This window comes from Cydia strobilella, chromosome 17, assembly GCF_947568885.1.
Source record: "Cydia strobilella chromosome 17, ilCydStro3.1, whole genome shotgun sequence".
Classification (NCBI taxonomy): domain Eukaryota; kingdom Metazoa; phylum Arthropoda; class Insecta; order Lepidoptera; family Tortricidae; genus Cydia; species Cydia strobilella.
In genome coordinates this window covers 11,911,367-11,930,064 of record NC_086057.1, presented here as the reverse complement: position 1 = coordinate 11,930,064, position 18,698 = coordinate 11,911,367, and the positions used below count along the sequence as shown (strand labels likewise).

The window sequence follows — 18,698 nt, the reverse complement described above, 5'->3', positions numbered from 1 at the left end:
ATTTAATTTAATTTTAATTTGTGAACTCCAAATTTCATAGCGGCTTGTCTTTAACGGCTTGTCGTTAACCGTAAATAAATGATGTTAATTACAATTTAAATTACAAAGCCGAAACACCTGATTCACTAATTTATATACTATCTGGAAAACATATTATAATTAGTTTTAAATACACTTTTAAACAATTTACTTGTTAAGATAATTTGTTCTAATTCAAACAATTAGAGTTCCTTTGGAAATTTGCTAAATTAAAACTTTTCTTTTCACGATTGGTCTAAACCAGTCGCCAAGATAGACACAAGGCTAAACTCAACAGGACGCCGATTCATTTAGCGAACATTAGGATTTAAAAGATTTGTTTCAGAATTTTAATCAAGTTTAATTTGAACAAAGCGATTTTTAAAATAAAATATCGACTTCAACTTCTTAACCAATATAAGCAACAATGTTAAATACCATATGCCCTTTGCTTCATTCTTCTTCTTCTTAAACTAGGTTCACTTTGCCAACAGCATTATTCGGGTAGTAGGTATTACCAAATATTTAATACTATAACGTTACAAAATGTCCAAAAAATACACAGACGCACATACACTAACACAATAATGTACACGGCACACACACAAATTGCACACTAGATTTCCTTATATTTCTTGCACCAACTGTTTTTAAAATAAGCGTTGCATATTTTTATGTAAGGTACTGGCAGAACAGAATACCAGCAATGTGGCTTGGCTTGCCGCATCACAATGCTGAATCAGCGCCCTTTCTGTGCCACAACACATGGCTTCATAAAGTAATAGTTAATAGTTTTTAGTAATTAAGTTTGTCCTCCTTATCTTGTACTTTTTTAGGGTTCCGTACCCAAAGGGTAAAAACGGGACCCTATTACTAAGAATCCACTGTCCGTCTGTCCGTCTGACATTTGAAATTTTCACAGATGATGTATTTCTGTTGCCGCTAACAAATACTAAAAAGTACGGAACCCTCGGTGCGCGCCTCCGACTCGCACTTGGACGGTTTTTATGCCATGTATGTTGGTCAATGCCATACTGTATGTTCTGGGTATGAAGAAGAAGAAATTATCTATCTATCTAGAATTCCTTTATAATTACAAGTTTCGTAGAAATTTTGGTTTCTCGGAACCCTCCTAAAATTACCAATATTAACAAGATTGTAATTCACACATACCACATACCTACGGCTATCTACTTCAAACCACTTTCATTTTAATTCCTTTTCCCTTAAAATGAAGTCGTCATCCAAACCGATAGATTTTCACCAGCATGTAAATTTACATGTAAAAACTTTAAAGTTAATTGGAGTGTGGTTCTACATACCATACCCTAAGATATCAATCTGGTTTTGGCTGCACATTTTAATTCGGGTATTGTATGCCATCTTCGCTTTTATTATACCACCAATAGGACAGTTTGCTTATATCGTGAAATTATTGCATTCGGAGAATCGTGAGATTCAGCGTATCACTTCAAGGTATGTACAGTATGTTTTAATTAGGATGTGAGAGTTTTTTACAATAAGTTGTTAATGCATATATTGGTTTGAGACACCTATAGGTACTGGCTCATCAGACACAAAATGGTAGCCCAATAATAAAACATGGCGATTGTTGCAATAAATTATTTAAAGTTCCAGGCAATTTGATCAAAAATGACTAACTTAACCTAGTGTATTTTACCAACCATTTTACATTGAACAACGGCCATGATAAAAAACACAACCTGGCGGTCAGATGCCGACTTAAGGATGACTCACGTTAGACCGGGCCGTGTCCGGACCGGAGCTTCCGGCGCTTACTTTTCTATGACATGACAGGTGATCACGTGATGCCTTCCATAGAAAACGAAGCGCCGGAAGCTCCGGCCCGGACACGTCCCGGTCTAACGTGAGTCATCCTTAACTTGTCAAATCTTAATTTTCAGATTACTGTTTGTTATCCACCATCTAATAGATAATCATCATAATGTCAACCCTCGCACAGTCTATTTTATAACTTTTCCTTTTTTTTCTCTTGCAGCCCTCCACAAATAATAATTATATACTTATAAATAATACACTTCTCGTCATGACTTTCATAACTCAGCATCACATGAACGTACCATGCTAGACGATTTGTCTTTTATATAGTATGAGTGGTACATATGGACGCATTACATCTTATTTTCAGCAATGCAACTACAAGATAATTTCATTCAGTGAACAATTTTTAATTGACAGCACCAACTTGGTCTTAACCGAGCTCTACGTTTCCTTCAAGCTTTTCGACATGTTCTGCCAACGAGACTTGCTCATCAAGTTGTTTGACCAGCTGAACAATGTCGATTTCCATCGGTCTACCCACCCTGGACCTCACAGACAGGTTCTGAAACACGCTATCAAGATATCGAAAAATCTGTACTGGGTGTTCTTAGTGGGCTCGGCCGTGGATGTATTCAGTAAGTTTGTGTATTTTCTTTTTGTACACAATCATAACCCCTCGATGCGTTTACAAATCGCAAATTACTGAAAAACTATTTATTTACTAGCACTTATACACTTTGTCACTGAAAAAATAATTATGTACCGATACCGACTATGGTTTTGGCCGACTAACCGACTAAACGGTGCTCGGATAGCCGATTAGTGGGCCGACTAGTCGGCTAGTCGGCCAAGTTCATAATAGATACTTCCCGATAAAAGTTAGATTCGTATGGCCAACTGAGGTACATAGCTTTAATATTTAGCTTAGACGAACTCTTAATTATTTCATGAACAATTCACGACTCAAGTTTTCGAATAGGGTCCTAGGAAATAGTAATATCAGTTCACCAGTTCGTAACTTTCAGTTCACATTGTGGTGGTGCCAAGTTTGAACAGATTCCAAAATTTGCCGGTGAACATGGACTTCATTTTTGTGGATGCTAATGAGCCACCATATTTGTACTATGCTTGTTTTTACCAGGTATGTTTTGGTCATTGTATTGTTCCCTTATTCTCAGCATCGTCCGCAGGCGTTTCTATTTGATACAAAATTAATTAAAAATGTTCTTAGGTAATTAAAACCTGCACTTTAATCATGTTCAGATGTGGTCGTTTGATCCCATATTTATCTTCTATTTATTAATTCTATTAATTGAAAAATTCAAGTACCTAAATATCTTATATATCTTGTTAGTTAACCGGCTAAAAATATACATATGCCAAAGTTGTTTTCGATACAAGTTGTGAAGAAGTTCTAGATAATCTTAGCCCGACGACAACTTGAATGCTCTAGAACATTTTTGCTTTCGTTTGCAAGATTTTATCTTTTATGAAGGCCCCGGCTTTGATGTTATAACTTAGCTAGGGATATAGAGGTACCTACGTGATGTGCCCATCAAATCTATCTGGCAGATGTGTGATATGGCTAAGTATGGCGGGAATCAGGAAAAGTTACATACCTATGACATGTCTGCTGACAGTTGTTCAGTAGCCACATATGTGCGTAATTCCAGCAGGCAGATTTGTTCGCAAGACACAGCTTCCAGTCGGATTTGAAGGACACATTCTTATTATACGTATGTAGTTATATCCTTAGTTATTTTATATTACAATAAGTACACTATTTAGCATTTCCTGAAAATTAACTGCTGTCAGTAATGCTGAATAATTATTTCTGCATCAGTCTGTTGGCAATCAGTAGACCGATTGATAGGTATCAATTGAAACCGGTTTATAGCTAAATTGAACGGAAAACGAATTTCAAATTAAACCGTTTTGTGAATGTCCAATCGTAAATTACGAAAAATCAGATTGAAAAGGATGATGCTTTACATGCCTGATAATCAAATTAAGCTATTTTTGGAAGATTACATCAAACCATCATTAAAAGATTCTGATTGCACTGCCTGTGATCGGTTAGCCACATAAAAAGTCAAACCTAGCCTAACCATATCATGAAGTGATTAATTCTAAAATTGTATTTAATGAAGCGATCAAATTCAATGATCTGGCCACGACATATACACTTTATATTTTTCAGATTATACACAAACTACCGTTAGTAGTACATACTATTTATTGCGATGCAAACATTGCCCTGGTCTTTGTTGTCATTCGCAAGTAAGTTAAATTAATCTAATAAAATAATATAATTTTCAGATAATGTACAAACCACCCCTTGTAACATTAATGATTGTCGAACAAACATTACCGTGGTCTCTTTTATTGTTTGCCAGTAAGTAAATAAATTCAACAGCATGTAAAATTGGTCACTTGCACGTAATTTAGATTTCAGTTTTTACAGTATTGTTTGTTCTTAGCTTAGCCTATTTAGTAGGTAGTGCTGGTAAGCAATGCTTTTTATTAATCACACGTTTTCGTGTAATTCTTACTTGTTAGATTGCGAGTTTGTAATACTCATGCCAACTCGTGCCTTGTTTGTATTGTATATATTGTGCTCTGTATTATTTTCTATATGTTAACGTCTAAGCAACTTGACAAATTGATTATAATTTTTTTTTTTAGTTGCCCAATTGGATATCCTAATTGACAACTTCAAGAATATGGAGATGCTCGTGAAAAAGACCATGCTTGAGAGGAAGTGCGGAAAAGATGATGCCTTCAGAGTTCTGTTTAACCGTTTTATACTACACCACCGCGCTATTATAAGGCGAGTAAACTTATTTGATGATCTTGTGGAGCAAAATGACATAATTTACGGCGGGGCGTACTAATAATCAGTACAGTATTCAAGTGTTAACGCCTAAGGTGGAAATATTTATGTTTCAAAATATTATTTAAGCTAAAATAATTATATGAAAAAAAATTGTGTTCTAGCGCATAAAAGTGCCTCTTTGACCCCTCCTACTCGTAGCAGAGAAGAAACAGCCCTTTTCCGAATAGGTGTTGCGAAAACATTTTTGTAACATTTTAGTTTCGGCTGCATTTTTTTTATCAAAATCATAAAAGTATAGTGCCTACGTCAATTCTTGGGATTAGTTGTAAAGCGGACCCCAGGCTCCCATGAGCTGTGGAAAAATTCCGGGATAACGCGAGGAAGAAGTAAATCATAAAATTTATATGTACCGAAATTGTGTGCAATATCTTCCATAAATAGCTGCTGCCATCAATTCACGTTCTTTGTTGATAGCAAATTTGTCACTAGATTTCAACAAAGAGTAAAGCCTCACAAATTACAATGGCTAAGTATCTTATATCCCGAAAAATAAGATAATATATACATATCTTAAGTAAAAGCTCTTTTAGTTATTATATGTATACTCGAATACGCCTTTTACGGGGACAAAAGGTTAAACGAAATAAAAAATATAACGGGGCTTGTTAAAAAAAGGCAAATCAACTTATTGAATTTAACAACTATCCTCAAGTTATTTCATTACTTAATGCAACCTGCATCGGTCTTATTGAATACACCTGAAAATGTTTAAAAGCAATGAATGAAATGGTGTATTTACGTAATTGAACTGAAATTAAAGTTGTACACCATGTGGGGCTTCGTTCAGCTGAAAGCAATTTCGACAGCTGCTGTAATGAATTTAAATAAAAATATATTCAACAAGATACAATAGGTTTACTTATCTACGATTTTTCTCTGAATAGGTTATTTTTATGCATAAAAATAAAATTGATTATATTTTACATAAAATCAGAATCAGAATCACATCTTATCTGTGTATGATAATGATCCTTACAGAATTTTTAGTCACCTTTTTGCAATTTTTAGGGTTCCGTACCTCAAAAGGAAAAAACGGAACCCTTATAGGATCACTCGTGCTTCTGTCTGTCTGTCCGTCTGTCACAGCCTATTTTCTCCGAAACTACTGGACCAATTAAGTTGAAATTTAGTATACATGTGTAAGTTTGTGACCCAAAGACGGACATGTAACGTAAACACTTTTGGGGGGTAAATGAGAAAATTAAAAAATAAACTTTGTCAAACTATATCGTGTTACATATCAAATGAAAGAGCTCATTGTGAGAATCTCAAATATATATTTTTTTATAATTTTAAGATAAACAGTTTAGAAGTTATTCAAGAAAATAGGCAAAAAATGACCATTTCCCCCCCTTTATCTCCGAAACTACTAGGTCAAAAATTTTGAAAAAAATACACAAAATAGATCTCTACCAGATCACCAGAAAACCTATTATAAATGTGCAGTCAAGCGTGAGTCGGACTTAATTACTTAGTTTTTGATCCGACCCCGGGTTTTAGACATTTCACATAAAAATACATTGTTTAAATTGTGTAATGTACGGAACCCTTGGAACGCGAGTCCGACTCGCACTTGGCCGGTTTTTTAAGAACGTTTTTTTTCTGCTACAACCGAGATTTGAACCCAGAATTTTTGACCACCACACACCTATAAGAGTTTAATGGCATTCATTCCTTAAATGATACTTTCTAAATGCTGTTTGTGTCGTGCATGCACCGTAGAATGCAGATGCCATTCAATTTATTATGTAAAAACTAGATCTACTTACTGAATTAATGCTAAGAAAATTATTTTACAAAATTTATATTTAGAAATGCTTGTGACAAATTTCGGTTGCATATGCGGTTGGTATTTAAATATCATTTGAACTCCATACACAAAGTATAAATTAACAAGTATATTATCTAAACTTTATAGTCTGAAAGAGGCTGATCACAGAGCCATGCCCTTCGTTTGTTTTTGTTTGGCAAAAACATGCGACATATTTTTGGCACTTCTTAACTCATAATATAACTTTTGTATGTTAGGCTACTGCACTTCATTTCAATACGCCTGGTAATACAATTACTATGAAAAAAAAATAGTAAGTATAGGGTGATCTAAAGAATTTTTACACTAAAAAAATCGTTTTATGTCTCGTTTTCTCAGGTAAAGCAGTCAAAGTGTACACGAGCAGTTTGGACAAAATCTTAAAACTTCTCTCGATCAAATTGCAAATTGTATACACAATATTATATTGCAGTATTGCCACTATAACTCGCCCGCAATGCAACCGCCATGAGCGACGTCTAGGCACTAGAGTCATTAATAGTCGTGCTCCTAATATGCGACTCAAACTACTATGAATACGTTCCAAACCGCAATTACTCTTGAGAGTTCCAAGATTTAGTACAGGTAATAAATAAAGTTTTCCTACTAGGACTGCGAAGTGTAGTACGAGAACGTTTATCAAATGGAGATTCAGCATTAAATATGTCATTAGTTTAACAAGTTCTTTGTATGAACATTCTCGGAAGTTTTTGGAAACTAACACGAGAATTTAAATCAAGTTTCCATTCAGAAATATGCCTGTAAGGATTGTTCAAATAAGTATTAATTATTTATATTATATATATCACAAATTATTTAGACAGGCAGAAGGTATACCTAATTAAAGCCTGTATCTATTAAGGTCTAAGGAAGAAGAAGAAGAGTATATAAGGAGTACCTTTTCATGTGGATGAGGGAGTACTCTACCAAAAAAAGGAGTACCTTTTCATGTGCATAAGGGTTAAATAAGAAAATTAACCTTTATAGCCCTTAACTTTTGGGTGGGTTTGTCTACAGGAAAGACGCGAACACAGTTTTGTGTTTGACCATGTTATACCATGCCCTTGGTCAGCGATAGTTTATAGATTTTCCCTCACGTGTCTCTGTTACCCTAGTATGACAAAGATACACCTGACACAGATAATGCAGCGAAATATTCGACTACCAACTATATTTGCTATATTAAACTTTGGCCAACCTCAGCGTTGGTTCGAAATAGCGAAAGTTATTTATCCTCACTGCTTGAGTCTGCGTATCGAGTACACTTTTACAATTTATAATATAAATTGTACTTCGAGCTCTAAGATGCCGTGGGTTCAGCCAGCAGTTTTTGAAAACTCGAAGCGTTTCTTTAGGTCACGATACGGTTGCCAAAAAATATGAATCTAGAGGCCTTACTCTAGTATCTTTATTGATTTGAAACCTGATTTAACAACTTTCGCTCGATAGAAAAAATTAAAGAACATTGGTCTAAAACGCACAATAATTTTTTTAAATTATTATTGCACCAAAGCTATACACGAAAAATAGTTCTAAAAATGTGTAAGGGTATATAATTTTTGTTCGAATTACTTTTTTTTTTGTTAAATCTAACTAAAAATAAGAGCTCAATAACAATGTAGGTAATCGGCTGTCCGCTCAGTGGTCAGCGTGTTTTAATAAGGCTGGAATGCGTTGTATGCTCTTAAAGTTAGAGTGAGATAAATAAACTCTTTTTACACGCATCGCCCTAATTTAAAATAAGCATCGCACCTTTACTTTAATTTCAATTAGTCATGTTAAAAAAACTATCTCTACCACCTGCTTACATTGCTGGAGCATTAGCCTGAATATTTTTTTTGTACAAAATATTTCGCAGTTACATTTATTTTGTGTTTAAAAAAAAACCGTTTACCGGAAAGGAATGCTGTTGATAATATTTTATCCGGCTTTATTGTCATTCGTAGATAGGGTTACCAGACGTTAGGAATTTTCCTGACGTGTCAGGAATATTGGCTGTTTGTAAAGATATTCCTAATAAGCCTTACGGTTTCCTGGAGATAGAATTTCTGAATGTTTTGTGATGTCGCTTATTCGGATTAAGAAATCAATTGAGAACCATTTCCCACAGACAATAATAAAGAGTTGCTGTGATTAATTTAAGTATTTTGACACTTAAGTTAATTTTGCGGTTTTCAGGTTTATAGCCACCGCCAAGAAAGCGTTTAGCGTTCAGTTTGCGTTGACTTTGATATTGAACTCGAGCGTTATTTGCACCACCGGCGTGCAATTCCTTTCGGTAAGTTAGTAAGTTGGTTCTTTCTTTTTTAAGAGAAGCAATATAGAGTCTATGTAAGCTAATTTTGCACCGATTTGAACAGAAAAAAGTGAGGGTCAGTATTGACGTCATACTTTTATAGAAGGGACCATGGCAACTCTGTATGGAGGCTGGTCTAAAAACCAACAAAGTGGAGAGTTAGGGTATTTCTATGTATGTACTTCATTTCGTTTTATGGGCACCAAGGGGTAGTCCATTGCAGAATTAAGACATTGGCTTTTTTAGACAAAATATCGTCACCCTTACTATCTAGGCTATAGAGTAAGTAAATGAATTGCTGCAGGGCAGATATGTCAGCGTACCGCCGCGCGGCAAATGGTTTGACCGATCGAAGGAACCAGTATATGCGCACTTCTCGATGATTAAAACTTGATTACCACCTATTTCTCTATTTCTATTTCAATCTATAATAAATTAACAAAACACATATTGGAAATTATATTGAAAAATGCCCTTTGTAAATTGTTATTACTAGTGTTACTACTCAATAAAAGAATTCATGTCCGACGAAAATCAATAAGTAAATTATTTTCTTAACATGTTGACATATTGATTTTTTTTTATTATTAAAAGCTCTTTATTCATTTTAAAAGCAATAATTTTAAAATTGACATGATTAATATTTTATTGTAAATATTTCCTAATTGTAATTTTTATCGTCTGATATGTTTTAAATGTTTATATTTTAAATTGTAGTTTGCCTCTTGCTTTATAATGCATGCCTATCATGGGATAGAACATAAGGACTACTATTTAATTTAAGACCACCGATTGTATCAAAACACTATATTCTAGCAATAAATATACTTCATTTCATCTCATATCATTTCATTTCATATCATTTTATTTCATATCAATATCAGTTCTGCAATAGAATTCAACTTGGTGGTAAGGTAAAACTTAGTTTTGAAGTAAGTATAGCATGGTAGCTGCATTAACCATCGGAATGAAATCTTTAGACATTTCACATTTCAAGCTAATATGATGATTGTCAAGCGGACCACAGGCTTCCATGTGCAACGGCAAAAAGCCAAGACAGCGCTAGGGAGATGATGATGATTGATTTATTGACAACTAGTAAAACTACATCTCGTTTCAGATTGAATCCCCGTCCAAGGATATAGTCGGCGTGTGTTGGATAATGGCATATATGCTCATTTTTGTCGCGATGTTGTTTGGTGACTGCTATTTTGGGAATGCCATTTACGTTAAGGTATTCTACATATATAATAGGAAATATGTATAAAATGTAAGCGCGTAATTTTAGCAAGTTTTGCTTGCCTATAATTGGGTGAATACTTTGGTATGATTTTTGTGTTCATTATTTAAGTCCATTTGTATTACACATGTTGGCAAACCTTATTAATAAATAAACACTGTATCTATATTCGACGACCGCTCTGGCCTAGTGACCCTGCCTATGAAGCCAATGGTACCGGGCTCGAATCCCGGTAAGGGCATTTATTTGTGTGATGAACACAGATATTTGTTCCTGAGTCATGGGTGTTTTCTATGTATATAAGTATGTATTTGTTTATATACGTGTGCATATCGTCGCCAAGTACACATAGTACAGGCTTTGCTTAGTTTGGGCACAGAATAAGTAATAGTATTATCATACAGAACGGCCACGCATCGCCCCGCCCCGATTCGAATTACATCGCCCCGCGACAGCAGATTGACGGCCGTTTTCCGGCGGCTCAGTACTATTTAAGCAACTTACTCACACAATGACGCATGCCGCGTGTACAGACGTACCGTTCACACATAGAAACGTAAGTGATATTTGATGTATAACGTGTCCGCCCTGTGGTTTGGGGCTAGGTCGATCTGTGTAAGATTGTCCCCAAATATTTATTTATTTTATATGTATTTGTAAACAATGTAATTAATAACACTTTAAGAGCACAGAAATAGCGACGGTCGCCTACAGTAGCCCCTGGCTAGAGATGCCACAAGATCTACAGAAGAACCTGGTGCTTGTGATCGCGAGAGCCCAGAAGCCTCTGGCCTTGACTGCCTGCAACCTCATTACTGTATCGCTACCCACCTTTACCACGGTAAAATCTGCGTATTTTACTTAAAATAAAATTATTAGGCGGTCTTCATGTTGGTCCTTGCGGGTTGGTTCATACGGTTCAACGTGAAGACCGCCTAATACTTATGCCGGCTGTACACTGAGATCCTCTCGCCGAGTCTCGGCACCGCTCCGATCCTATCGGAGAAGCGCGAGGCGAGACGAGAAGGGAGCAGCATGTACACACTCGTTCTCGGCCTGTCTCGGGGTGTCTCGACGAGTGTGTACAGCCGGCATTCGTAGCGACTCCGTAGTTGCACGCCGCTCCGGTGTGTGAGCAAGACATCACTAAATACGCGCATAGCGCTGACACGCTCATACCCGCAAACATTTTACGTACAGTTACTCCATTAAAAATGAACTATTATAGGGACTATCGTTCAACGCGAGTTATAGGCAAAAAAAAAAAGTAAACTTATACTAAAACTAAAAATTGTTTCACTACCCATGTAGAAACTCAGTGAAAAGATGAAGTTAATTTTTTTTTCTAGTATTTTTCAAGATACGATTCCACTTTACATTAAATTTGTTTAGGTCAAGTAATAAAGGTAATGAATGAAACAGTCTCTCCCAAAACTTGGAATCAGTAATTGGAATTTCCACGTATTTTAACAACTTCCAAGAGAGCCTTCTAAGTAATTAATCAAGAACTTTTCATTCTTTCTATTCAGATAATAAACTGCAAAGTCTGTCGCATTGATTTTTTCTGCCAAGTTTCTGCCGGTATGATTTCGTTATCCAGGATATGGGCGTGGCACGGATAACATAACGTATATATATACTAGAAGTAGATTTAGATACCTACGCCACTCTAAAATGCCACGTAAGAGGCGAAACGATGTCGAGTTTGTACTTTGGTGATGGTTTATTATATTTGTTTGTTGTGGCGGTGGGAGGGTGGGAACATTAATTGCATGCAAAATACGGAATTAATTGTACCGAGTTAGCACTGTTAGACTAGCACGTTATTTTTTCGCGGATTAGCAAAGTAATATTTTTGTTTTAATTTAATATGGATTAATTATTTAAAAATACCGTTTATATAATAAATATTACAGTTCTGAATTATTATACAAACAAGATAAACAAGATGTATTTATGTAGATAAACAAGAGCGTGTACACAAGCTTTGTATTATTTGAATGGCCACAGAACACTACATAGAATATGGCCCTAACAAGGTGGGCCGAATATTGCAAGGAACCCTTGAATTAGAGTAATGTATGATGTATGAACAGTCGTTATGAAGGTCATTGGGGAAGACCTATTTTAATTAGAGGACTTTTTTTTTAATTTTCACAAATATAGATACATTAAAGAAATATAAACCGTGTTTGCAAGACATTCCTTCTAGAGTGGCGTATCTGCTATAACATATTATGTTTGCAATGGATACGGTTGGTTCTGTAAGCCTATTAATTTGCTAAAAAGTTACATGGTACGTTGAACCCGTAAAGGATGTAAAGGCCAGTTTCAGTCCCTTTATTTACCTATTAGTATAACTAGGAGAAAATGCCATCAACGACTTCAAAGGAGTTTCTAGATTTTAATTAATGCTGGATTGTTACAGTAAATATATCGTTATAGTTACAAAAGTTACGGTCAAAAACACTCAACAGGTTTGTAGACTTTGTAGAACCTATCTATGTAGAATGTAGATAGGAAGTGTAAGGTAGTAAGATTAACTAGGAAAAATGCAACTATGGAGTATTGCGTCTACCTATTTTCTTTATTTCCCGAATAGAATTGTTTGCAACTCCCTCTATCTTACGTTTTATTCTCCAAGTTGTTCTGGCTTTTATCAGTAAAAGACGGGAGCTCTTGTAATTCACGTTGTTTAAAAGAACTCAAATAGACGCCATAAACTCCCTGGTATTTTACCCCATTGGCCTTACCTAAAAAATTGTGAGAATACTTACCCATCGAACCTCTGAAACATAATATTGGTCATTGAAATAGGTATTTATCTATTATAAGGTAAACTATTATTTTACACTTGTTTTTATTATTGAAATTTGATTCTTATTTGAAGATAGTGACATGAAAGAAACATCGCATCGGCTAATATCGCACACCTCGCAACTCTATTTCAAGGATATTTTATTTTTATTTTAGCTGACAATACTTAAAGTTGCAAATCTCTTAACTCCTCCGTGAGAGTTACGAGGTTTGCGACTTTAGCGGACGCATCAACGTTTTTGACACTTCGGCGAGACCGTGTGTAAAATTTTAATATTTGTTAAATATGCCATTTTGTTTCAGGTAATGAATTGGACGTACAAAGCCTTCGCCCTTATGAATGGGATGAAATAATAACATCGCTATCACACTTTTTGTAACTACTTTCTCATGTTATTGCGAGTTTAACCCTTTTACCGTCATTTACCAACTAAAAAATTGACAACTGATTTCCATTCAATGTTATTTTTCATATCAGTTGATACGGATTTAAAAATAATACAGTTTCATTCATTCTCTCATGACTAAATGTGACACTCACCAATAAGGATATTGGAATAAACAAATCACTATTCATAAAACTTTACAAGCCTCGATTGATTAATTAATATTATTATCCCTTTCTTACAAATACACAAGTCAAAATTACAGATAAAGATAAACGATTAATAGCAAATTAAGATTGTAGCGCGTTTATAAATAAAAATAACGTCATTTATCTGTAATAATAAGCTTTTTACAATTATTTTATGGCGTCTTTAGACGTTCTTGGAGTCACAAGGGTTAAACTAGGTAGAAGTAATTACACAACAGAAATTACACTTAGCTAAAAAGAACGAGAGAAACAGTAAAATGAAAAAGCACATTAAACGGGAAAAATACAGCACATTAAAAATGAAAACTGGAATTAAATGCGTCTACTAATTGCACACGTAAAGATTTATGAAAAGTATGCACATTGGATAGAAATGTTTGTAGAAAATGTGATAACGCATAATAATACCGTGTGACCTGTTCAAGCATGATTTTATTTTATCCTACTTTTCCATGATCTTGTGCGGGTATGCACATGCACTTTTGCAGCTTGATAAATTCATTAATAAGAATGTGTACTGGCTCTGATTAAAATCTGTATTTAACCCTGAACGCTTTACGTTAGAAACAAAAACGTCACCGATGTACCTAAACCTTACTTGAAAGTGTGAAAATTACTTTGACATAACTATACTTTATTACTATAACATTTATATTGTCCATGGCGCGGTGGCCACGACTAGTAACGACGACTTTAGGTGTTATTCGCATTTAAAAGGGTAATGATAGATTTCTTGGCCAGTTATCACAATTTTAGATCATCATCATCATCATATTCATCATATATTTAAGAGTTAAACTCTTGTCGGTGGAGCGATTTCCATATGTGTCGGTCCTCTGTCGTGTCGTATCAGGCTGTCAAGGAGAACCTTGACAGCCTGATACGACACGACGTCACAACACTTTTACGACGACAATTTTAGATAACTCAGTCATAAGATAAGATGATAAATTAAGGGCATGAGTGTTTAAGTGTGTGAGGTTACATTCTACTCATATCTACTGCGAGTACAATGTCTCAATCCCATTATTTGCCATCTTAATTCCAAGCAATACAAGTGACAAATGGGCTGTCAATGAATTACGCTGTCAAATATTTGAAAGCTTACCTTATCGTGAAACGCCAAATTTAAATCATTCAACGGAAATCCGTTCAGTGACGGATGTCTTAGCAACAGCGATAAATGGCGGAAGCGTGACCAAAATACGCCTAGGTCTGTAATCGTCGAAGTCGATATCGTTGTAACAGAAATCACGAGCCATCCATTAGTGACAATTAATGTTCGTTGCAATCAGACGCGGGTTGCTGGACGGTAGGAGTATTTAAGCAGTAACTCAACTGTTGAATTGCGTTGTTAGGCTAACTTTCCACTGAAGCGGAGATGAGAGGAATGAACTTGTAATTAACACTGGTTGTAATACTTGTAATCCACATCTCTGCTGGATTACAACCAATGCTATTGAGGATCAGACTACGCGTCAAAATTATTCACCATTTTATCAGCTTAACAAAAAGAACTTAGTTTCTATATGTACAACAATTAGACTGTAACACCTTACTTTTGAACGCTAACTTTAGAAATGTATCCCTATTTTTAAAGTTATTCCAGGATGGCAGTTACTTTTGATATTTATTGTATTTTGTTATTTATGGTTAATTTCATTGCTTGCAAAAATTTTACATTTAAAAGTGCCCCTGAGGCTTATTTGCTGAATTAATGTTTGACTTGTTTGAGGTTTTAAGTTTTTGTTTTATCCGTTACATTGATGCTGACTGTACAGTACCTAACGTTACGTAGGTACTTAACGTTATGGAAGTTTGCAATTTCGAGGTATAAAATACTAAATTTTTCCTAGATGATTTCATATATTTATTAGTTCTGCTATAACCCTATAACGCAGCCCAATTAATTAGCTAGATGATTTCATATATTTATTAGTTCTGCTATAACGCAGCCCAATTAATTAGCTGCTGTACACAACTACACAACTCGAGAAATGTATGATATGTTATATTTTGGCCGGCTTTGATATGTTTCATTTGCAGAATTACTTGAAATATAGGTAAAACTAATACTAAGGTAAAAGTCCGAGTGCTCGACGCGGGCACTCTATGTCAAAGTGACATGGCTTAAATTCGAACCAAGAGGATTTTTCTTCATTCGAATTAATGCCATGTCACTTTAACATACCTATACAGTGCCTGCCCATGCCATATACTAGTACTGCGTCAAGCACTCGGACGTTTACCTTACTCGACTGGGTGACTGAATTCGTGATCCCGAATGTCAAAAATGTATTAAGATGGTCATACTCAACAAGGTTTCCGGACCGATATGAAAATCGTGGAAAAATTATGTCCCCGGGGACGTGTCGTCTACTTCGGGCCCTCAAGACAAGTTGTCCATTAGATCTTTATTCGCGATTTAATAGTTAGCCCCATGGGGAAATTTGTTGCATGACCCCAAACCCGCCAAGTAGCTAAGCGTACCGTTTTGACTACGGAACCCTAAAAATGATTCACAAAAACCTTCGTCTGCGTCAGCGACTTTGTTCGCGTGGAAATTGAACTTAAGGGCTGAATTTAATTTTTTTTTTCTCAGATCCTTTACAACATTTCTCATAGTAAAATTTGTACATGATATACACGATTACATTATGTACCTACTTACTGAGTTATATACTACATTTGAACAATAATGTTCAGTAGACCTTTAAAGAATGTTACTGAGGTAAGTGCACGGACACCGTAGCCTACGGACGCCTGCAGAACTTCACATGCATGTTCATATTAATCGGATGACCTAATCCATCGTGTTCGTGTTTCCAAAAATATTGAATAGAAAATAAAATATATTCCAACACCGAACACCGAATGCATTGTTGGCAATGTCATCTAAAAGCGATACAAATTACCCAGTTGAAAACTGTCGACAGCACGCCGGACGTGTGACGTCACGCCATGTTACGCCACGGCACGCCACGCTACGCCACGAAACGCCACAATTCAATTTGCGGTATTTGCTCAGTCACAATACGAGTGAAATATCGCGAGTTATTATTTACACTTTTAAGTTCTCCGGACTGTAATAGGAACGTGATTTTGTTATAGTTTTTTTTTCATCACGTTTTCATTAACTGTTTTACAAAATTCCATTGACATACATAGTTCAAACTGCGCATATTTATTTACTTCCATACCAAATATCATCTATATCGGTTTAGCGACTTAATCAGCGTAAAGAGGTAAAATACGTACAGACAGGCAGTTATTTCACATTTAGGAAAGTATCACAAAAGGAAGAAAAATTGATACAGGTCTTCTCTCTAGAGGAGGAGGAGAGGACGTCTAGTCTAAATATTCATCTCGCCTACCTATACCTACCTATGGCAAAACGTTAAAATCCAGTATTTAGTCCAGGAAATATACGGCATCGGCCCAATCAGTCGCGTTCCGGACCGTGCTATTAATCAGCTGTGCACATAACGCATAAGTCAACAGATATGCGATGCGATCGTGAGCACATGCGCAAAATAGACGAACCGAAGTAGGTATGTTACGGTTACGTCAATGATATTGATGCGATCAGTGTTTATTGCACCAAAAACAAATTTCACTGAAAATATTAGATAACAACGGGCGTTCTTGAAGTTATAAAACGATCTCTTGCAGATAATCACTGAGTAATAGTAATGACGATGTTATAGAAGTTAGCAATCAAGTGACAATTATTTTTAAAAAAGGCCAATCAAAAATTTTGTGCATTCAAATGATGATATACTACTTTTCTTTAGCATCTATCATGCCAAAATGTTTACTTTTGGCGTTTGTCGATATATTATGCATATATTATGATTATACGATTTGTACGTTGGTCGGACGGACGGACATTGGACAGCGCGCAGCGTACATATACCTATTAAGATTAGTATTTGGGTTCCGATAGTCCGCCTTCGGGTATTGAACGCAAATTTTTTTTTTTTTAATTAAATTCTTTATTCAGCTACCAACTAGGATCAATCAGTGTTAGTAATGCTTATGGGTAATCTTATACTACGGTCAGTAACAGCAAAATTAATTGTATTATTATTATTATCAATTCCGTATTACATATTTATTTACAGATTTAAATATTTATAAGTTCCTGCGCACATGAATGAGGCAGCAGTTGTTCAAATAAACACCGTCAACCCTGTCTGCAATCATGGTCAGGATGCTGTTGGAGCTAGCCCGGATTCTGCGCACCAGAGGTTGCTCTCTAAAAATTTAACAAAAACTGGTTGGTCATTGACCTATAATATATCACTTCGTAAAGACCTTACTGGCACTTAGAATGGTGCCAGTTCGGCGGTGTCATTTTGGGTATCACGCACGAATCGCGTTGTAGCATTCCACCCAGGCACACCAAACGAGAATGTTCGGTCGAAATTATTATGAACGAGCCTATTTTTACTTTTGAAATAATTGTGGTTGGTAATTTACAACTAAAAAATTGAATATACACAGGAAGTACGTATAAGTCCTAGGACTATACTTGCAAACTCGACTCGCACAAGCATTAAGAACACCGAAGCTTCGAGCCCATTCTGCCGGGAATGAAATATTTTGGACAACCGCTAAAGATGGAAGACACGTCGAGACTGTCGAGAGTTCAGATTCTTGACGGCGTGTTGATTTGAGGCGTAGTTAGAAACAGGTCGGCCATTGTAAAGTCACTTCTAACAATACTGTAGACTATAGCTCTACAATCTTTACGTAACTAGAAACTTGGTCCACAAATAAAATTATACAAATTTAACAAATACACCGTGGGCTGGTAAAACCCGACAGATTTCAAAGGTGTATTCTTGACCGCATTTGGAGACTAAAATGTCATACAAAGTTTTCTGAAATCGGTTTTGTTTTATAGATGCCGAATTTGACCAAAACTCGTAATAAGTACCTAACATTTTTTGCTCCTTATGCCTCAGGAATGCATAGTAAAAATCTGTCGGGTTCTACCAGCCCACGATATATATAATATTATTTTTTCTATGTTGTCAACATTAAAAGACTTATTATCATTTCTGTGGACAAGACCAAAACTGCAGTTTTTCAATTTTATACAAAACATACGCCTCGTTTTCGTTTGTGACTTTATTAAAAAAAATACACGCTATATAGTATATGTAGTGTGTGTGTAGCGTGTTTAGTATATACTCGTATTGCGGGTAACTTTGACAG

At 35.6% G+C, this 18,698-nt stretch overlaps 1 protein-coding gene across 1 annotated transcript; it reads left to right on the top strand.

The window, feature by feature from the left end:
- The first annotated feature begins 1,232 nt into the window (after positions 1–1,232).
- Positions 1,233–13,234, top strand: LOC134749056 (odorant receptor 49b-like). Its single transcript, XM_063683962.1, has 9 exons — positions 1,233–1,494; positions 2,239–2,456; positions 2,841–2,962; positions 4,141–4,216; positions 4,507–4,651; positions 8,706–8,805; positions 9,944–10,057; positions 10,749–10,904; positions 13,184–13,234. Exons 1-9 carry the CDS (start codon positions 1,250–1,252, stop codon positions 13,232–13,234), a joined length of 1,227 nt encoding a protein of 408 aa, XP_063540032.1. The 5' UTR covers positions 1,233–1,249.
- The last annotated feature ends 5,464 nt before the right edge of the window (positions 13,235–18,698 follow it).